The 23,052-nt window shown below is 35.5% G+C and overlaps 3 protein-coding genes across 3 annotated transcripts in view; 2 read left to right on the top strand and 1 right to left on the bottom strand.

The window, feature by feature from the left end:
• Nucleotides 1-5,072, bottom strand: part of N (neurogenic locus Notch protein) — a 386,036-nt gene extending 380,964 nt beyond the window's left edge. Inside the window, exon 1 of the mRNA XM_078188604.1 lies at nt 4,794-5,072. Coding sequence (XP_078044730.1) covers nt 4,794-4,911 — 118 coding nt within the window. The 5' untranslated portion in view covers nt 4,912-5,072. The remainder of the gene's footprint in view (nt 1-4,793) is intronic.
• Nucleotides 5,073-7,843: 2,771 nt separating this feature from the next.
• LOC144474479 (outer dynein arm-docking complex subunit 3-like) lies at nt 7,844-13,435 on the top strand. The gene is made up of 10 exons (XM_078189320.1): nt 7,844-7,934; nt 9,485-9,606; nt 9,683-9,835; nt 9,919-10,020; nt 10,095-10,280; nt 10,364-10,479; nt 11,194-11,550; nt 11,630-11,774; nt 12,687-12,839; nt 13,217-13,435. The coding sequence occupies exons 1-10, from the start codon at nt 7,844-7,846 to the stop codon at nt 13,433-13,435; spliced, it is 1,644 nt and encodes a 547-aa protein (XP_078045446.1).
• Nucleotides 13,436-19,378: 5,943 nt separating this feature from the next.
• LOC144474367 (ribosomal RNA small subunit methyltransferase NEP1) lies at nt 19,379-21,291 on the top strand. Its single transcript, XM_078189134.1, has 4 exons — nt 19,379-19,696; nt 20,412-20,655; nt 20,759-20,967; nt 21,065-21,291. The coding sequence occupies exons 1-4, from the start codon at nt 19,553-19,555 to the stop codon at nt 21,176-21,178; spliced, it is 711 nt and encodes a 236-aa protein (XP_078045260.1). The 5' UTR covers nt 19,379-19,552; the 3' UTR covers nt 21,179-21,291.
• Nucleotides 21,292-23,052: the final 1,761 nt, after the last annotated feature.

Raw genomic sequence — 23,052 nt, 5'->3', positions numbered from 1 at the left:
GTGTCTTTTGAAAATGCGTGAGAATTTCAGGACCCGACGGCGACGAGGAAGTATCTAGAAACAGCTGGGGGAAAGGACTATGTGTAAAATCATTTTACAGATTTGCTGTCCTTCAGTATAGCTGCTATGAACTTCGAAAGTAACTCCTGTAATCCCTGTTCTAAGCCAGCTTAGCAGGTCCAAGAGCAAAACCTTGGCGCAGAAGTTATTAAATAAACATGTTCCCCCGACGCGATTTATTTGCCGAGGCGCATCCTCCAAGATCTAACTGGATGCTAGAAGGGTAGCTCGGATGAGAGAGCTCTCGAAGAATTCTTTCTATCCGGTGGCCGACTCGAGAAAAAAAAAAAGGATTCTCTTCCGCGCGAGCTTCACGGAATCTACATGCTGTCACGCAGGATAGATCCTTTCGTGCTTTATAAGGGCTCGCGGCTGTCCCGCCGTTGACTGACGGCACAATCCTCGATCCTTGCGCGATACTGAGGAGCACCGAGGATCTCTGGACGACGGGGACGACGTAACTCGCGGAGGGAAACGAAAGAACAGAAGGAACGGATGGACATACGTACGGTCGCGGAGGTCCTTAATTATGCGGTTTTACGCAACGCACCAACAACAGGATGAAAAGGGACTGGAGGGTTAAAACGAATGCAAATGTCCACGTGGCCCGTAGGCCAGGTCAGCATACGCAACGGGGGGACGGAGATCTTGCCCTTTTAGTTACCAGATGCCGCGAGATACCAACTATCTCTAGTCTTCCCTCAATCTGCCTCTTGACGGAGAAAACCGAAGGATCAGGGAACAGGGAAATGTACTGGCAGCCATCTATCCTGGAACTACAAGTGACTCTTGTAGTCTTTCAACCCCTCTGTTCCACGTTAGGTTCGTTCAAGGAAGGAGACCAGTCATAAATACAGAATTTACGTTTAAAATCAACTCAATTGTAAATCATGTTCACTGTATGAAATTTAAATTAATCCTTTTACAGATCATATTCGTCTTTCTGTAAATCAAGTCAACCCTCTCGCATGTTTTATATCGCAAATTAAATTAACCCTTGCACAGGTCAAAATTGGCCGTCCTTTATTCAACCTTTAAATTTAAAACGTATTTACTCATAATTCGTATAAAATAATAGGAATTTCATTTACTCGTTTTAAAAGTAAAATGAGCGCAAATGAAAATAATTAGTTTGGAAAGTAATTAGTTCAATTTCACTTTAAAATACAGAATGTATCTTAATAGCAATCTCATATCAATGACTTTAGGAATAGATTTCTTTCCCAGTTAAGTACGTAGAAGATGATGATGAATTAAAAGTTTAGGGCTAAAAGAATACACGTGAATTGTCTTCATTTAAAAAGTAAAAATGATTACGAAAAATGCATGTCTACGAATTAATCTCAACTTCAAATCTATTGTATCAAATTGGAATAACAGAATGTATTTTATCGATTCGATTCTCTCGCGAGATTTTGTCCGAAAGCGAACAATTTGTTCACGGGAGACAAACGTTCGGTTTTATTACGTTGCCATGAACGAAATCCGGTAATCGTCGAATTGTGACCTTTATTGGGGAACGCGTTCCCTCCAGGTGAACGGCGAGAGAGACGAGCGGCAGACTTTGGTATCGTCGAGCACGCGTTTCTCAAGTTGCACTGGCGTGCATGCACGTATGCACGGAAGGCTCGTGTGGCCCCTGAATCGATGAAAGGGAACGAGGAACCGGTTGCAGGTCGGTCGTACATCGGATTCTAAGTCATGCCAGTTTCGAGTGTCTACAGGCGGGAATGATAGAGAGCAACGGAATCCCTGAACAAGTAATTGTTACTATATGTTCTGGCATCTAATCATCGTATTATTTTGTTACATTATGTCTTGGTATTTGGATGCAACAAAAATAAATCTACAAATAGGAAAGTCTCTATTGCATCGAGAAGTAAATTCAATATTATATATAGTTCCAATTAGTACTGACAATTTCTTTTTTCCATAAGAATCTGCAATCTGCTTATTAATATTCATTTATCGAATGTCTAATGCATCAAAATGTTTAAATTCTGAGAGTAATTAAAAATATGAAAAATGGATTTTTAAATAAGTAATTTTTTAATTATTAGAAACATTCATTAAAGTAGAGGATTACAAAATCGTTATTTGTATAAATCCAATTTCAATTTAACGTTTTCTATCGAAACTTTTTAATCAAAAGTAAAAAGCAACTTTTCTCATACTCTGCATCGTACTTTTATAATAATAATAATAATAAATAAGCTTTTTCATTTTCGCATTCTAGTGATTTCATTGTGGAACGTCTCGTACAATTTTTATCTCTTTCGACGGAAACAATTTAGTGAATCGCAAATTAATTTCATATTTTAATCAATTCCTCGGTCAAAGCTGCGGTCTATGTTAGCGAAAATGAATGCGATACGTGTATCGGCGGGCAGGAGACGCGTAATTTTGTGTGAAAGCACGTTAAGTCCGGGCGAATCGTTTCCTAAGGAGAGAGAGAAGAGAAAGCCTGAGAACGTAAGAACAGCGAGCGTCTGGAGAACTGCCGCCATGCCGCATTCAGAGTATCTCAACGCAAAGTAACAGACTCGAAGGCGAGGACCTCGATCTGCTCTCGGAAGCGACTGTCAGCCGGCTTCAATCGAAGAACATTCCGGAACATATCAGCCACAAGCCACTCTTTTTCCTATTCTCAGTCGCTACTCTGTAAAACGGAAAATAATTAACATTTTCATTCCTCTTCGATCGAGCCAACAATTAACTAATTAACAATACTTTATTAACGCTCCTGGATGAAAACAAAACGTCATTTACGATTTTTTCCCTTAAAACTAACGTAACACCTTTATCGAAAATATAACACGTTTAAAATTATAATAATTGTCCAGTTATTATTAACAGATGTAATAAAAAGTTATAATTAGACAGCGGATCTTTATGTAAAATAAAACTAATTTTCGTTAATATCGGGAACAAATAGTACAGTATCGTTCCTGGTCTTATTTTAGTCGTTTGAAAATAATAAAGCATTAAAAAATTATTTAATAATAAATGATGCAGTTGCTAGATTATGAAGGTCTATTGCATAATTTATATGAATTTCTTCATGTACATGTTACATCTTTCAAGCTGAAACATTACCCAAATATTTCTCTCTGTCATTGAAGTAGATAGCGATTGCTTAAAATAAATCCAGAACAAAATATTTCTCATATTTTACAAACCAGTGCAATAATTCTAATTATGATTGTAGCGTAACAAGAATTTTTTTGTGCTTACGAAAAAAAACAAATAATGTAGAAACCTTGCAAAATTTCATATGTATTGCGCAATGATATATAAACGGTAGAATGAAGTTCACTTTTGTCTACACGTCACTGCTATCCAGTTTTGTGACTTTCTTCAGCGAACTGCTTTGTGTTGGCTGCACGTTCTTCCCGCCTAAGTTGGTCTGAAGCAGCGTTACATCACGAACCATCCTAGATTTATGCGTTGTGGAAAAGTGAAAATGAAAATTCACGATCGAAAGCGTTCACGAGGACATAAAATACTGTACAGTTATTATCTTCTAAAACCGCTACAAATACAATATTTTACACGATACTATCATCTACATCTCCAGAATTATTTCTAGTTTTCTAACAAATAACTGTATTCTTCGATATTTTATTCAAATCACTTTTACAAATTCTGAAAACGTAAAATAAAAATCTACTAGTTCATTTAAAAACTAATTATTGTATTATTTGAATTTGGAAGAAGAAGTAAAATTCAACCTGTACAATTTGAATGCAATTAAGTATAATTTATTAAAAATAAACTAATTTATAAAAATATTTTGGCCTACAATAAGTTGAGTAGTGTTTATAAAATTAAAAAAAACTTGTAACGGGAGAATAAATAGTGTTACCATTTTGAACCGAGCATGTGAAAATGGTTTAAGGATAAAAATATGTCTATCCTGTGATGGAAAACCAAGCTGTTATTTGTGAACAATGTCGGGAGAGGAAACGGGGACGCGAAATGCTGGCTCGAATGTTTACGTGCGCACGAGGGAAGAAAGGCTCGTTTCCTGGAAAGCAGGGTTGGGCACCTGTCCTTCAGGGACTGCCAACCTCGGAGCGCGTATCGAAAATGAGCACCACTGTGACAGTAACATAACCACGTGTGTCCGAAGCTAGCATGCGACCGTCACGAACACAATAGCAGTAAACGCCAGAAGAAGCATCACCGTTGGTCCTAGACACCGATAATCCGTTTTGCTCAATTTCGCAGAATTACAATTTTACAGCTGAACGTCAGTAACAACGTAGCCCTACCGTCGAAACGTGGAAGCTCTCGCGTCCGTTTAGTAAAGTACAACTTGGTCTAAAAGAAACGACCGTACCAAAATTTTTTAGTGAGGACGATGCTCGAAGTCGTCGAGCAGGAAGAGACTGGCGGCGAAACGGTCAATATTTTCGAAACAGGTAGTAATTGAAGGCGAGCACGCCGATGCCGAAAATCAACCGTGGAATACCAATCGCACGGGCCGAAATCGTTCAATAATCTTTGGACGTTGTTGACCTCGAATAGCTCGAGCGACATTTCACGGAGAGAAAATATTCAAAAGGAGACGCGGAACGTCAGTTAACGCGGCGAGGCGTCCAACGCGCCGGCGCTCGGCGTTGTTTCGTGACCTGTTGCCTAGCAGCGGCATGTGGCGAACGACGACTTCAAACGAAGCCGAGAAGAGAACGTTCGCCGTAACGAAGTAAACTGTCGTTTGGAAAACTTACCGGACACCGCGGGCAGGGAAACTAGCAGCAGCAGTGGCACGGAGAGAAACGCCATCGATGCGTAATCCAATTTTCGGCGTGGCAACAACATGATGCCGTGAATTTTATCCACACACATCGAGCAGACACACACTCATCGGGGCCCGGGCGCACACACTAGAGAGAAACCAACACTTAGTAGTACACTTCAGTATTAAATCCGCGTACCGTCACTTGACCACGCACATCGTCCGAGATCTATGTTACCTCCGATACGTCCAGCTAATCTGTAGACACGTACACGCGATCCAGAACCAGAAAAAAACATGCGGCAACCGTATACGAACACGACCGCGTCCGAAACACTTCTGGGATCCCTATTGTTCGCTTAACGCGCTGAAAGTAGTTCCCCGGTGCGCGCGCACCTACCCACCGACGTTGTATCATTGCGCGGGCAAGGGATGGCTGACCACGTGAACCAATCGGAGCGTAGCTATAAGAGAACAGCGTCGCAGAACGCATTCGTGTTCTAGGGGAAACCGAGCCTTCTTCTTCAAAAGAAATTCACAGCTACTGTTATATCTATAATGTTATTTCAGAGGAGCATTTGGTACAATGATATCGCAAGAGTAATTGTTCTCATTCTATATCATGATTTCCTATAACATGAATTTAGACGACGCATTGACCGTGTTGTACAGGAGTCTAATAATTTATATTATGTAAGCGTGATGGAAGAATTTGCGAAGTTTGGAAAAAATATAAATAAGATAGAAAATTTTCTTAATTTGTAACCAAAATTATTGGAAATTGAAGTAATGTGACAAAGTATTGAGATACTTTGCGATACCGTTGCATTTAATGTTAATGAACAGGATTTCCATAGACGTTTAATCTGGTCGATCGAATACTTTTTACCAAAAGTTGTCAAAAAGAAACCAAATGAAATTTGCAGTTGACGATACTGCATTTTTACTTAATGAATATTACTGTAACATATTAAATGAGAATTATACTGAAATTCATAGTCATAATATATTATTTATTTATAATATTTCCATGAACAATTCATTAGTAGATAATTCCTTATTAACGTTATTAGATATCTTTAACGTGGCTATGATTAATAACAATAAATTCCCTTTGAATCTAAATATATGATTCGTGAACAAAATTATTAATTTGATTGGCGTGAAAGAGATGACTTATTTTGAAGTGCAAGAAACAAAAGAAGTATAGAATACAGATTATAGGTATTATCTTGATCATTTTATTACGACGATGATTTATTATTTCGATGAGCTGCAATTTGATTAAGAAATGATATCTTTAACAATACCGACGATAAAAGAGTTAAGGAATATCGATTGCCAGTATTATTCTGATCATCGTATTATTTCAATGGGATTCAGTTTTATCGTGCTTTTGAATACATTTTCATCAAAACAAATTGGATAATTTATAGGAACTGAATTAGGTTTGCCGACGAAGAGAATACAGTAGAAAAATGTGTTAGAAAAATCAAAAATATTCTGATTGCTCTAAATGTGACAGTTAATCGACTATGAAAGACAAAATGATTAGAAAAAATCGTACGCCAAGTTCTGAGATGCCGTTGCAAAACGCAACCTGCAATTTCGAATGTTTTTAGAGGCATTTCAATTCGTAGTATTTTCTAAAACGGAGGAATTATTGTGTTTTTTCACTTTTCTATGGTCGCAGAAGGACACACCTTTTTTGTACTATAATGTTCATATTTTTCTACAGTAATATTTATATGAAAATTAGAACAGGAAAATAAAAATTTAGTGGGATTCTTAGGCTCTTAATTTTAAACATAAAATAGGTAATAATTAGTGTTTAAACTTGTACTTCTGTTTATTTTTTAATTTAAAATAAAACCCATACTTTACCATCTATATTATAAAACATTGAAAAGAATTTTCTTCTTCAACATTACATTTGCTTTGAAGTTATATTATAATCTAGGATCGATTTATTCGAATCTTCGCCACGTTTTTGGGATTTCCGAGCAATGTGCGTCCTCGGATTGAAACCTAACGCCATCGTCCACTAGAATTCAGCCGGCAAACGGAACGCAACGAACGTGGTCAGTTATAAAGTGCCAAGACGCCGATGCGTATGAACTTCGTCGAGCGCTGGTGGGGCATGTCTGATCATTAATTAACCTTCCAGCGGTTGATTGCGTGTAACGCGAAATTCATCGTCGGCATGGCCGCCGCCAGGCGCGGCTACTGCCCTAACGAATACAAATGCGGAATTATAATTCGGTGCCCTCTCCTTAAGACCATTCAACGAACGAAGCCTTACGAATTGCTTTCCCTTTTGTGTCCCGGCGACGGGATACACGAGCACGAAACTGTAAATACGCGGCGGTCGTTAGTTTTTATTAATGAAACTATTAACCCTATCATCGCACCGCAAACATCTGCGAGCGAGGCGTTGTCGCACAAAACATTGCACAGCTGAGATCCACGATGTTCTTTTTCGTTCACTAAATGTGGATTATTGGGCCGGTAATCAGTTTTCTAGAATTGTTCGGTAAAAGTACGATAAACGTATATAGAAACGAAGAGGATGTAGAAATTAAAGCAGCTAAATTATATTTATACAATCTGCTTGTAATTAAAATTTAAAAAAATAATAAAATCTAAACAAGATAATAAATTCTTCTTGTAATTAGACCGTGGATCTTTATATAAAATTTCATTTCTGTAGATTGTTTTGTAAAATCTAAAATGAGAATTTATATTACTGTTAAATCTTGTTCATCGTTTCCATGAACTTTAGTCGTTTACTTAAAATCATTTTACCAGAATTGTGAAGTAGATGCAAAGTTAACTGCTGTATGACATAGAAAAAATGCATTGCTACAAAGTTTTGATTAGAAACATATCAGACAGAGTTCTAATTTGTGTTACGACAACTTAATTGTGTTTTTGCGCGCATCGGCAAAGATCACCTACTGTGCCGCGCGTTTTCGTCGCCAAGACAACGACGCTATTACGTCGATAAGCACCGCGTAGATCTCCGAACACATTCGAGACAACATGTCCGATCACTTAACAGCGAGCGCTGAGAACAAGTTGAATGATTTAAACAAGAAAATTGCGGAAATCAAGAAGAAGATCCAGCTATCAGGTAAAGCCGCGCGCGAAACGACACTGCCGAAAGTAATAAAGCTGTAATCAGTTTTCTTAATCATAGTTTAATATTCATACGTTTGCTTGACCGTTGCGCGAAGAGATTACCCAGCGAAAAAGAAGAAGAAAATTCACCGACATTTATTTTCCAAGCCAGTTCCTGATTGCACGCGAAGATATATAAGAACACGTTTGACCGGAAAGACTGGAGTCCAGAAAGAAATATCCGTGTCGCATAAGTGGCTCCCTCGGGAAAAAACGAAAATTTCCACTGGTTTATCGATTTGTTGCTATCGAAACGTAGATAATAAAACGGACATGCCAATAAGCATTTTTATTTTAGACTGCGAACTGGCCGAGTTACAAGTCTTGGGTTACGGTCTCCAGCGAAGACGTAATACTTCCCATTTGAGAATGATTTCGAATCCTACGTGCTCTCGTCTGCATGTACACTTGATTTATAAACTAAACTCAGTGACATATTGGGTCCGGCTAATACACGTGTAGAGAAATAAACTAGATCGTTTATGAATGATCGTTCATGCGTTAGAACTTGTAATTTACAAGTGTTTCGTTAATTGAAATTGCAAACCAGAATTGTAGGATTATATTAATGTTAAACTGATAGTTACATGTTCCAATAGAATACATCGCGATTCAAACGTTGTTAAATAAATGCGAAAGACAAATTGATCGGTAAGGAGACATCGCGATCTAACTCTGTCCCCATTCTTGAAGTCACCTAAAAGGACAACCAGCAACCTGGCATTAGTAAACTTCCTTAAGCGTTCCAGTCTTTTAAGGAAAATCGTGACATCAATTTAAGTAATCTAGGTAATTCAGTTTTTTCAAGGTGTTTCATGCAAAATACGGTGATCATGGCTATAAGGATCGAACCATAGCCATCATGACTATAGTCACGACTTGTATTTGTTTTATGCTTTGGTCTATTATTACGGAAAACATTTTTTCATGTTCCATAGTCTTATCGCGTCATTTAGGGGTTAAACTAGCTAACCGTTTTGTATAAAAATTTGATAATTTAACGAATTAGTTGTTTAATAAATACAATTTTCTTTCAAGATATAAATATTGTAAAATGCTAAATATATTCTTCACTAATAGCTTAACAGTTATCGTATTTATTATAATGATATCCAAGAGTCTGTAGATTATAATAACGTTTATGGAATTTGTAATTTTAAACAAACAAAAATTGTATAAATATCTTGTATAAAGTTGATAATTACAAAAATAATAAAGATTATAAACTAGATCATATAATAATTTTTTAATTATTTTCGCAATGACCGTTTCGAGTACCGTTTGCTTAAAAAATTGCTTTTCAAAGTTTTAAAAAAGAAGACATGTTAACATTTTTCCCTCGAGTTCGTAGAATTTTCATGGTTCGGTAATCACCGTGCCATAGACTAAGTAAGACAATTTCATTCACAAATACTTCCTGCAAAAATACAGACGTTATCGTGGTTTGTTCTTGAATTCCGACATGCTTGGAACTAATCGCGTTATGATCGCGCTTTTTCACAGAGGGACAAAGGAAAGCGAATTTCGAGGAGTACGAGGCGAAGAAGCACGAATACGCGGAGAAAATCGCTGCCCTCAAACAGAGCGTCAAAGAGTTGTACGCGGAGTACGCGAAAACGAAAAACGTAACTAAAGTAACTGGGGGGGCTCTCAAAAATTCGTAACTGGCGAGAAATACAAAATTCACGCGGCACGTTTCAGAACGAGGGAAAATCGCAGAAGAAGGTTCACATGAGCCGCGAGTCCTCGGCCTATGGGAAAAAACGTAATTTAACCGAGACAATTGCTAAAGCGCAGGAGGACAATGTACGCTTAAGAAAGAAGCACGATCTAATTAAGTATCAGTGCGAGAAGGTAAGCCAGCCAGATATTAATCTCACGATGAAGATTTCACGTAACTATGTAACACCATATATCTCAACGCGAATATCCCTTAGCGACAGCAAAAATTAAGATCGCTGATGGAGGAGTACGACCAATTAGTGAACGATAAAATGCAAAAACTGTTCAAAAGAAAGATGGATAACCCGTTGAGAAACGTGAGTTGAACAGCGAGAAGGATGTTGCCGCAAGCGTACACACGGCCACTCAAGCTTCCCCCGTACTTTTATAGAAAATCGTCAAGCTAGAAGTGCACCTGGAGCACATTAGAATGAAGCAAATAAAGGCGAACCTAACGCGAATGAAATATCGAGCGATGCGTTCCGGTTTGAAAGAAAAGTCCGTGTCCTATGCTTCGTCGTTGAAATATCTGGAGGACGAGATAAGGGAGCAGGAAAACGAAGTGAAGCGTCTCCAGGCAAGCCATGAAGTTGATCGCCGGACTTTATCAATCGGTGCCGGCATCGTACCGAATCGACGTGAACGTACTTTTATGCGCAGGCAGTGAAGGAAGAAGCTATCAAGTTAAGAAACAACACGCAGGAGACGTTGATCAAAGAGGAAATCGAAGTGACGAACTGCAGCAGGGAGCGGAACGCCGTTCTCGAAGAATACAGGTACAGATCAATATATTTGTCTAAAAATAGAGAGAATGACTGAATTTACGTAGACATAAACAAAACATTATCACGAAATTGCAAGGAAGTATTAGGATATTCTAGAAACTAGCGTATATTAGCTCGTAAGTGTAATAAATTCATTCGTTAATGTATTATCCATTGCCATTGTTTTCATGCAATTTTATTTGCATGTACTACGCATAAGCAACGATGAAACAGAATGTCTACAAGCTGCGCAAATAAGTTTCGAAACAATTCTGTACCGTTTTGAATAATTACTAGCTAGCAACATGTAATAAGCAAGAATATTATTAGTATTATCATTACTATTATTATATATTTATTATATTTAAGCTCATGCTCGTTACGATCCTAAGTGTACAGAGTATCCGAGTTAATTTAAAAATATTTGAGAAACTTTTGTATAATATAATCTAACTCCGAGTGTAGAATATATGAAGTATGACAAATCAAGATAAACTAAATATTACGGTATAGTAAAGTTCGAATTATATTCTAAGAACAGAAAACAACGTATTTTATATTATTATAAAACATAGTTTCCGATCAAAGTGTTTCAAAAAACGAGAACATTTTGACATACAAGTATAAATATTCTTTCATGCAACAGACAGTTCTCGTATAAAACCCTAGACGTTTGCGCCATGGTTTTCGCTGCGTTATCTAGTCGAACAATTCTCGTTGAACCAGACAGCGTGTGCTGCAGCGAAAAACGGAACTCGAGCGGCTAGAAAAGATGATATTCCATTCACGTCTGCGAGATGATTTCGACACACGTGGGAAAAGCCGTGTGCAGACCACAGAGGACATTACCAAGGACGAGGTGACACGGCTGGAGGTAGCGTTCGCTAAGCTCTGCAGCGCCACCGGAGTGTCCAGGTCCGAGGACGTTCTGAACCGGTTTCTGGGTCAGCGGGCGACCAAGGATAATCTACAGAAAATGCGGGTGGCCACCGAGCAGGAGAAAATCACCTTAGAAAAGCAGCGGCAAGAGTTTATCGCCGAGATAGAGACCAGAAAATTCTCGGAGACGAAGAATGCCGAGCAGTGAGTCAGTCGTTCTGTTCTACGTTGTGCCGAAGGCGAATTCTCTGTTTCCCGTGTCTTGTAAAATCTAATGCTACAGGAACGCGGAAGAAGTGGAGAAACTGAATCGTCGAATCGATGAGCAGCGCGCGCGACAATTAAAGGCCGAAGAGGAGGTGCGAAGGGTCGAGGAACTCCTTCAAGAGATCGGATCCATGCTGTGGAATTTGTGCGATAAATTTCGGGTAAATTACTGAACCGGTATGATTTCAGTGAAAGTGAAGTTGCAGAAGTCTCGTAACGTGTCAGAGGCGCCAACCTGAAACTTGAAGAGTATTGCAATGGTTTTTTAGCGACCTTTATCTTTTGACCAGCCTCGTCTTCGATGGAATTCCAGTTAGATGCAAATTAATGATGTAGAAATTGCTCAAGTTCTTCGCATGAATGAGACACAGTTGCGGATGAAGCGTTCAGTGAAATTATCATATCATAATGTATAAATCAGCTTTTGTTCTGACGCGAGTTTTCAATTAACATGCAGTCGTTCAATAAACCGAAGAGAGATATCACAGTAAATTAACACATTTCAAGGCAAAGAGTTCACAAAATCAAAGCCCATCGGCTGATGTCATGTTAAAATGGCCGATGGAAATACCGTGTAGATCCCTAATTAAATTAGAGGAGCTGTCTTCAATGGCGCCAACCATAATGGAGCCGCTTCGAGTTTTCTTACCGACCGTATTGTCTCAGGAGATTTAACACCCTTGACGGGCATCCTATTCGTTGGTCATCCACCAATGAATTTCTTTCAACAATCTCCGTCTACAATTCTCACCTGAAGAAGCCGTTGTCCAGCGCATTAACGCCTCCCGAGCTGATCGAAAGCAAATACATCGGTAGCACGTCGGAGCGCGAGAATATCGGTTATTGATTCAATCGATCCCTAGAATCCGCATAGACAACCCTAACTCGTTAGCTAGCGTTCCGTTTTTTCTATTTCTTCTTTCACTTCGCTGCTAGGTGTCTATAAACATTACGAACGGAAAGAAAAATAAAACTAAAGGCTGAAAGAATTTGACACTTAAAGATAGAAGTTTGAGAATGTTTTCTCTTCGTTCTGCTTATTTCCGTGGTTACTAACAAAAGACATTCTACAGGATGTTATTGAGACATTACCCGAACGAAAAGAAGAAATTGAAGATCCGCTGCTGCTTGTCGAAGTAATAAATGATAAAATCAACAATGTGATTGAAACTTTAGGTGGCCCGGAGAAGTATCTTGAAGTTCTAAACGATATGCTGATCGATAAGGTAAATTTTAGAATTTCTTGATGAACAAATACCTGACGTCATATTTACGAATATGCAAAAATATTTCTCGCGAAAGCGAGCTCAAAAAATTTTTATTTTTAATACGCGTAGCAGGTTTTTAAAGCAGTTTAGATACGTGGATGATACGAGTGTTAAATTAAACATATTCCACTTTTAAAAGTTATTTTATAAATAATTTATAATTTTAATAACAACTCTAAGAATTATTTTTTTAATAAATAATTCTTAAAAGTGGAATATGTTTAACTTAACCCCCTAATTAAAATTAGTGTAATATGTTTCTTAAGAGCCGTGAATGAATTTATTGCACTTTTCTCGATGTATTGTTAAAATATGTTTAAAATACATTCGTTTAGGTAGAAACGGTATCGATTGCAACTACATCGGCAGAAGGGAAAGTAATGCGTGAGAAAGAAGGGCAGCTTTTCTCAAGATTTCCGTCATCGGTAACACCAGCCGCAGCACCATCCGAAGATGAGGAAGATGTGCCATCTAGAAGTATTCTTAAAAAACAAGCACAACAATTAGTTGACATTAAAAGTCGTAGGAAGGGATTCACATTTAGAAGATATTGAATGGATCATTCAAGTTAATAATGAGCAGGGCATCGATTCTAATTTAAGTTAATTTATAATACCAACTAATGTAACAATATAATGTTACATATCATTAGTTAGAAAAAATGTTTAATAATAAAAGCTTTCCACCAGACGATTTCAAGTGATAAACATAAAGAAATAGATTTTAATAAACTTATGAAATCAATTTAAACAAGTCGCATAAATTTATACTCTGTAGCTTATTTTATGTTAGTTCAATATTTTCGCGAAATATATTAAAACATTAGAAATCAAATTTCCTGGACAAACATGAATCACATATTTTTATAACAGATAAAAAATCATTTGTAACGTTTTCTGTAAATTCTTACAAATCCATGTAAAACAAGTTATGAAAGTCGCCATTTTCCGATCTGTGAAAGGTAAATTTCGTCATCGTAGAGCCATCTCTAGTGAAAAGAGTACACTATAGGTAACAGTTTATTGAGGTACGAGTGCCATCTGGTGAGCACCGCGCCAGTTATCAACCTTCGAATGCACTTCAATACCATAAACCTATTATCCGTAGAGACATTACACCTTATGGACTTCTCTGTTAGATTTGAAGAAATTCTATCTTAGCGCCATCGGCGGTAGGGTGATGAACTTTTAGTAACTTGGCTAGCGTTCGCAGGTATGCAAAAAGAAATACAAAAAAGTATCATTTTAATTTTTAGAAGCAACTAATCTATCGATTTTGAAGAATACAAGAAAATTGACAAAATTGAAAAACAATTAATTCGTAATGCTAAGTTCGAAGATATTCTACTCAATAATGTAAAGAACAATCGCGACTGTCCGCAACGCTAACTTCAATTTCTGTTTAAACAGTTAACTAAAGTAATGCGGAATTAATTTGCAACGTTATGGCAAATCACGGATTTGCCCATCTAAGAGAATTTTCAAGGATCGATTTCGAGCCATAACATCGAACGTCATGCACCGTTCGAATAAAGTTCGAATCGAATCCTTTGAGCCCTACCGGTAACTGACCGTCGGGCGAATCGCGGCCTACCCGAAAGAAAACGACGGTCAGTCCCGGCCCTACCAACAGTTCACACACAAACACGTTAAGGCAAGTTACCTAGCCTACCTAACCCTATATTTAAAAGATAGCAAAGCAATCGCACCAACACATTCGCTTCACGATTGGCACACATACGCTGAGGTGGTAACCTGCGGAGAACGTCCCGGGACGTCTCTGACACCCCAACATGATCACATTCATTTACAATTAAGGTACATGTTAGTTACTGAAATCGACTAGGTATCGCTTAAGTAGAGGTACATTCCTCGAGACTCTTGCGAGCTTTAATTAAACCGTTCCGAAAGATAAGGGTAGCGAATGAACATTCTATACATATTCCATACAGATCCACGTTGCATGACATGGATCGAATGAAATAAATTTATTCGAGTTAATTACGATTTTTAAAAAACGACGCAAATTCCACTACCTAACCAAGCACACACAAGTGTAAATTACATCTTGCACGATATGCTAGCCATTATCAGTCGCAATCTTTATTAAATACCGTTCCATCCTATCTAAAAAGTGTCATTAGTTTCCGGGTAGGGATACTTTAAATTCATTAAACAATTAGTACGTCTAATAATAACTTCATACGAATAATTCCAATGTTCAAATACGTTTAATGAATCGATAGTAATAATTTCAAGATGCGTCCGAATATGTTTAATAAAAATATCGTAATGAGGAAAAGAGAAACTCTACTTTGCATTTTAACAAATATTGAAATTTATATAACGGGAATTGACTTTCTGCACGCAATGTCTACTACGATTAACACTAGAAAGACGGGAACTTGAAGACGGGAAAATGACTGCTTTTCGACAATATAGGTATAACACACATATATATATATATACCGGAAATGAAGGAGGGGGGGGGGCAACAACAATGATTAATAAACGCATTTATATGTTGTAGAAAAAGTCACAAAATTATAAGAAGCTGTGTCATTATTTACATAATTATTTTTCTAATTGAAATTGAAAAGCAGTCAAAATAACTTGCTTAGGCAATCTAGTAAAAGGTATCAATATCATTTTCGTAGCAATCGTGTTATGATAAACGGGTATTCTAAAAGACCAATCTTGCGGCAGCTTTAAAATAATATTATTAAGACTTGAAACAATCGAAGGAAATCGCGGCGTAGAGAGAGATCGTATCTAACTAAAAAAAACAGATTATCACTCAAAGGATTGCCGGATAATCCTTTGGTCACTGTATTCGTTAAAAGGTTCTACAATTTCTACATAATAGGAAAAATTATTTCTTTAAATATTGACTCACTGCTTGATGACAAGATGAAGCCGTTTTATAGTCCTGGAACAAGAAGAAATCCCATCGACGAAGCCCGAAATATTTCCTCTCCATCTCTGCACCTTGCACATGGTTCTACAAAGCAGCAGCCGCAAACACTCGTGAAAACTCGTAAAAACTCATGGATACTCCGATATCCCAACTCCATGATTAAGTTCAAACGATCAATTAACAAATGATCGAATAAGCAAATAATCTATTAGATAAATGATCAAGTAGGCAAGTGATCGATTAGATAAATGACTGAGTAGGCAAATGATCGATTACACAAATGATCGATTAGTTAATTGATCGAACAACTAAATGACCGGTTAACCAAATAACCGATTGACAAAATGACCGGATAATCGAATAATCGATTAAAGGAATGACGAATTAAATAAATAACCAATTAACAAAATGACCGAATAGCCAAATTATCGATTAGTAAAATAACCGAATGACCAAATGTCCGAAAACATCAATGATTAAATGTACCGATTACATATTCGACGGAATAAAATCTCGAATTAACACTAAACGTACCAAGAGGGGTCAAATGACTCCTTTTGAAAATTTACTTTTCTAATTCTTACATTTATTGTTATTTCTGTCGGTCATTTGACTTTCTGTAAATTCTTATATCATCCGATTATTCAATTTCCCACTTTCCGTTTTTCTCGTAGCTTATTTTTTACCGACAAAAATTCTATGGTAAGATTAGGTATAGAAAAATGCCGGTACGTTTAGTGTTAAAGTGGTGGGCTACCAACGAGTAATTCAATTCATAATAATCTTCTTAAAGAGAACACGTATACAACAAACAAGAATAATTTATTTATTAGTTTGATAATTTCATATCGAATACTTAATTCTAAGAATTGACTGAAAATATTTAAATCATATAGTTTCTTTACACAAAACATCCACAGTAGAATTAACCTTATTTTTAACCACCGAAATTTTTTCGTAACAGCCCCTACTATTATGCCATTAGATGATAAAATAATCTGTGCAGAAGCTGAAATTGATTGGACAACGGGAATACGTAACGCATTAAATTTGAAGATTTTTAAATATTTGTAATTCATTTTTTGCCATTACGCATGACGATTCTATAGCAGCACGTACAATTACCAAACTATTTCCACTCGCTATCTTAAGTAGATGGTCTTAAAAAGACTTAAAACTTTTTCGGTTTTATATGAAGTAAAATTTGTTCTCTTTGAAAACAGAACACTTTCCTCAGAGAAAATTATATTCGCGTAAGCAATACAAAAGTTTTAACATAGCGTTTGAAGCGCAATGGTTGCTGAATTTGTCTAACGAAACGCTTGTAGCATTGATGAAATATTTTGTTTTGTGAACATCATTAGAAATATAGTTAAATGAAAGTAATTATTTTCAAACAATTCAAGTAATTTGTCATATAAGGGCATTTCGTACATACTTTTAATAGTGTTTGTGTCTAATACGTTAAATTCTTGAGATTTCATTAACGGTAAAGGTTACACTTCCCGCGTAACGCGGAAACGGAAGTTGTAAATCTACCAGTATTTATTATTCTATAGAGTAGTCTTCTTACAAGCTAGGTTTCGTTTATGTGCCACCGATGGCGCTAGAGTAGAATTCCTTCAGACATAGTTCACTAGCTGACAGTGTCGCTAATTCAGATTCTGAGACAAGTTCTGCAATACCGACATCCACTGCCAAAATTAACACTAGAAAGACGGGAACTTGAAGACGGGAAAATGACTGCTTTCGGCAATATAGGTATAACACACATATATATACCGGAAATGAAGGAGGGGGGGAGGGGCAACAACAATGATTTATAAACGCATTTATATGTTGTAGAAAAAGTCACAAAATTATAAGAAGCTGTGTCATTATTTACATAATTATTCTTCTAATTGAAATTGAAAAGCAGTCAAAATGACTTGCTTAGGCAATCTAGTGTTAAAGATAGGGCGATTAGTTACTACTCATGATTTATCAATGTAAGCATAGGATCATGATCACGATTGTGATTTAACTTATTCGCGATCGTGATCGTGATTTTTGTTATCTTGACTAACTTTACTACATGCTTAGAGCATATATGTATACGTTGGAACAACATTTGCAACTGGTGAACATACAACTTGTAGACAAAGATAGACTCTAATTGTAATAAAACCTGTCTCATTTTAACCCAGGATCGGACAAAGTTTCAGGGCCCTGTACCTACAATGAGATACGAAAGTATTAAAGAAATACTTCGCAGTATATTAAAGTAGAGTAAATAATTGTTAAAATACAAAATACTTGCGATGTAGTGTAAAAGGTATGTTACTGGATACACTTCAGATGTACAAAGTTATTGCCATATTTTGTAAGAAATAGAAACCAAGCTAGACTTTCAATTATGAGAATGTTAGTTCCTATTATGCGGACAGATAAACTGCGAAGGGAAGGATAATTCGTAAGTTCTTACTATCCGATTGACTTCATTATTCTAACGTTCTTGTCTCCGAATAAATTTTCTGCTCGAATAAATGAATTTTATAATTCTATGATTCTATATTGTCTTTTCGAATCGCTCATTTTCGTTTACAAACCGATGATTAATTTGAAAGAATTTATGCAGTTTGCATTCGTTGTTTGGATGAGTGTGTCATACGTATTATTTGTCAGAGTCGAAATTACCGTACTTAGCCGATAACGGTGCTTTCAGGTAAATCGTCTAATCCATTAAAAGGACGGCCAGGTAGAGCGCGATTTTCGCTATTGTCCTCGCAACATGGTTGTAAACCTCGCCATACCACGTCCGAATGGTTTCGGATCTAGAGCTCGAGGTTTGATCGTTGGACATTTCATGCTGCCTGCCATTTGTTTAGAAAAAGTCTAATAGCAGTAATAATAGTAAAAATAACCATTTCTATACGTAAGAATACATTTATGAGGCTGTCCAACACGTACATATTTTGCTTTCTAGTAATCACTGGGTGACCCTCATAAATTTTCAAACACGAATCCAAAAACAGTATTACTGTATCACCCTCAATTTAAGAAAGAAAAAAACAAGTTTTTGTGAAAACGTGCGCTATTCAGCAATACTAAAAACATAGTATTGCAAGAAAACTAAAAACGTTAGAAAAGTCATACTGACCTAGAGGATAGAGAAAATGTTCCTGAATATTACAGTATCGATATTCGCAATAATTTATGCTTCTAAATAGTGTTAAATGGCCGTCAAATTTAAAAAAATGCCAAAGTATGGATTTTTATATATTTACGAAAAATTTGTTTCAACTTATTTCAACTTGTACTCCTTACTGATTATTTTATTCACATAAGAGGCGCGGGAAAACCACTAACTTTGAACGTTGTTCGTATTTCAGATCGTATGTTGCAAAACTCAATATGCTAATTAATCTATTTTTCTATGTATGTACATCGTCTATAATCTGTGTTAAACGTGCATTTTTAATACTGATCTGTAGCTACATTTTCGCAAAAATATATCGTTCGAATATAGAATCTATTCTACTACATCGTTTATGGTTTTCGGTCTATTCTCATGTATTATCTGACTGGGACCTTTTTACTAGTTCAGTAAGTCATAACTGCAAACAGAAAATAGTATTACTTCACTGTCTATACTGATCTTGACTGTGTAATTTTTGTTTTGTATATAAAACCTGGTGTGTGGGCCATGTGGATCAGATAATAGTGAATGTTTATAATAGCATTCGGATTCATACTAATAAATAAAAACGTAGAAAATGGGCCAAAAACGTAAGAATCGCAGTGAAAAAGATGATTTTGAATACGATCCACATCCTAAACACTTGCAAATAGCACACATAAAAAATCAGGAGAAACGTTTAATTGTTATTTTGGACAAAGCTCAGTTAGAATCCGTGAAGGTAAGGTTATGTTTAAAAACTTGGTTATTTCAGTCTATTTATTATTTTATATATATATATTACTGTATATTTCTTATAAATAATTAGTACTTTGTCAGTCGTTGTCACGTACATATGACTTCATGAAAATTGTAATTATAAAAATTGAGTAGTGCAGTTTCTTTACAAAATATGTCGTAATTAGATTATTAACAAAGTGTATACTACTTATATTATTAGTAGAACATATCAGAATTGCACTATTAAAACAGTGTATCATAGTTATGCTATTAATAACTTGACTGTTGTGTCAATCAATTGTGATAATGTCTCAATTTTATTAAGATTCACAAGAGGTAAAATTATTGAAAAAGTAACTAATTTCATGTAACTTTGCTTTTTAATTGTAAGTTAATTAACTAAAATACTTTTATAAAGTTTTTGAGGTTCTTGGCACAATCACCAAAGTGTTTATATATTGTTAATGTAAACAATAATATGTATGGAACTTTAAAAAGTATTTTGTTAATTATAGAGTTTCAATAAAATGAATAATTAAATTTGTAGAAACAACTTTCTAATTTTGTTTATAGATTCAAGAAATATGAACTTGTATTATTCTCAATATTTATTAATTTTTTATTTACTCTGTATTTAAGCATCTCTATGCGGAAAGATTTTTCAAACATTATCTGTTATAATAATTATTATTTTTAAATTAAATGTCTTCTATTAGGTTGGAAATAGTTTTGAATTATTAAATTGTGATGACCACACAAATATCTTGAAAAAGAATAATCGTGATCCTGGATCCTGCAGACCAGATATAACTCATCAATGTTTATTAATGTTAATGGATAGTCCATTAAATAGAGCAGGATTGTTACAAGTTTATATTGCAACAGAAAAGAATGTATTAATAGAAGTAAATCCACAAACAAGAATACCAAGAACATTTAAACGCTTTGCTGGTCTTATGGGTAAGAAATAGAATAATAAAATTATTAAAAAGATATAAGAAACTCACCACTTTGTCTACTATTTATTAAATTTATAATAATAACTTTTGTTCGTACTTTACAGTGCAGTTATTACATAAATTTAATGTCCGTGCATCTGATGGTCCAATGAAACTCTTGAAAGTAATTAAAAATCCAGTGACAAATCATTTACCAGTTGGATGTCGCAAAATAGCAATGTCGTTTAGTGCAAATAGTGTAAAAAACCCAAGAGAATTAGTTCCTTCTGATGAAGCAATTGCCATTGTAGTGGGTGCAATGGCACATGGGCAAGTATGTGTCAGATATTTATAGGTGTTTGTAAAATATATATGTGTAACAATTTCATAAACTTGTTTAATTTGTATGAAATTATTTTATTTCATCATAGGTGAAGCCGGACTATATTGAAGACACTATATCCATTAGCAATTATCCGTTATCTGGAGCTTTAACATGCAGTAAATTGTGTACTGCATTTGAAGAAGTTTGGGGAATAGTTTAGATAAACAAATTAATTATATGCAACTTAAATCATATGATTTATATTTATTTTTACATACAATTAAAGGAAATGTTTTACAAAAGTATAACAAAATAATAAAACATTAGAAAGTAGATACTTTTACAATTCAATACAAATGCAATAATTCACCTTCCTAATATAATGCTCCCATATAATGAAACATAAACTTTTTATTCGTTAGTTCGTGACACATCAGTGTAATTGTCTCCATTCAAATATTTACGCATAGGGGACGAAAGAAGAAACCATTGTTACGTAATTTCTTAGTGGAAAATCCTAAACGTAATGACTCATCAACATTGGTTTTCAAACGATTGGTCGACAACGAAGGTTTTACGCCAGCGTACCAATCGCTATTCAGAACGGAGGTAAGCGTAATGGCGACCGGAAGGAAGCCAATATGTATGCTATCGAATTCTCAATATTTAGTTTCTCTTTTGACTTTTATACTCCATTACGTCATCAACGCAAAAATGGTTGTCAATTCTGAGTACATATGCAGTACGTTCTTTTATCTTTATGCAACTTGTTATATGAAGATTCTACACTGCTGTTTTTTAAGACTTGGAAGCTATTGTTTCTGTGATTTAACACTTTCACCTAAAGTGACTAGTTAAAACCGTGAAGCGTTGAAGAGTGAATCTACAACCGTCAAAGAGACGCCATTTTGTGATTTAGTGCCATTGTTATTCACATTAATGTGCATGATAAAAATTGCTTGCGTATTCTAATTTAAATTGAAATAATATTTCCATTATACCGTGTTTTTCTAACGATAGAATTAAAAGTGTTATCAGTGACAAATTTTTAAGATGCAAAATTGACTACCGTAGTCAATGTCACGAGTTTATAGTATCTGCTGATGCGTCAGCATTTACTTTATGACATTGATTGGATTTTATGCGTTAACTGGATTGTTTATATAAATGTGTTATTGCTCATCTTTACAAAACATGATTATTTTAAATTTCCAGATCGTATTTTATTCAAATTGTTACAACATAGTAAAAGTCAATTATTTATGACTCGCCATGTTTGATGTGTAACGGAACTTGCTGTGGGATGATGACACACACACGTCATGTCAGAATTTCATTCTATTCGCGCGCAATGTTCACCACGTGTCTGTTATGTTTATAATTTTTATTTCATTTATGTTGCTTTTTTAACAATTTATGAGATCGTGGTGAAAATAAACGTAATTATAGATTTTACAATATCCCAAAATGCATTGCAGGTAGTTACAGAATCGTGGAATTGAACCAAGGCTTGCGCGGTGATTAATAAATTTTGAACTTCTACTTCAAATAAGAAAATTAATAACTCTTTATATTCCGAAATGTTATGTCGTGACTTCTGAAATTACCTGTTATTAATAATTATATTTATTGATCATTATTTTTATGACGTAAAAATGCATTATGGGTGGACATGGAACGATGGAAATTAACCATTAATTTTTGTGTTGGTTAAGAAAGTGTATTCTCATTTCATGAATGAGAAAGTGTAATTATTGTATATCCCAATACCTGTATATTTAATGTATCTACTCATTATCTTTAACAATAAAGAATCATATATCTGTAAATAAAATTTATTATCATTACAATTCAATATACTCTCAATATGAACGATTTACGCTAGAAAACGAAATATTATCACTTTATGAAGTATATAGTTGTTAACTCTGCGAATAATATGAACCAAAAGCTATGATAGCTGTATAAATGAGTACAGCAGCTCTTTGAATAGCATAATATATATAATATTATACAAAATCGAAAAGAAATGTGGAAAATATGTAAAAACATTTCAAAATTAGCGCTTCACCGTTCGGAATCGTTCGTTAAGGT

This window comes from Augochlora pura, chromosome 8, assembly GCF_028453695.1.
Source record: "Augochlora pura isolate Apur16 chromosome 8, APUR_v2.2.1, whole genome shotgun sequence".
NCBI lineage: Eukaryota > Metazoa > Arthropoda > Insecta > Hymenoptera > Halictidae > Augochlora > Augochlora pura.
The sequence above is the reverse complement of the archived record's forward strand: the minus strand, read 5'-3'. Positions and strand labels throughout refer to the sequence as shown.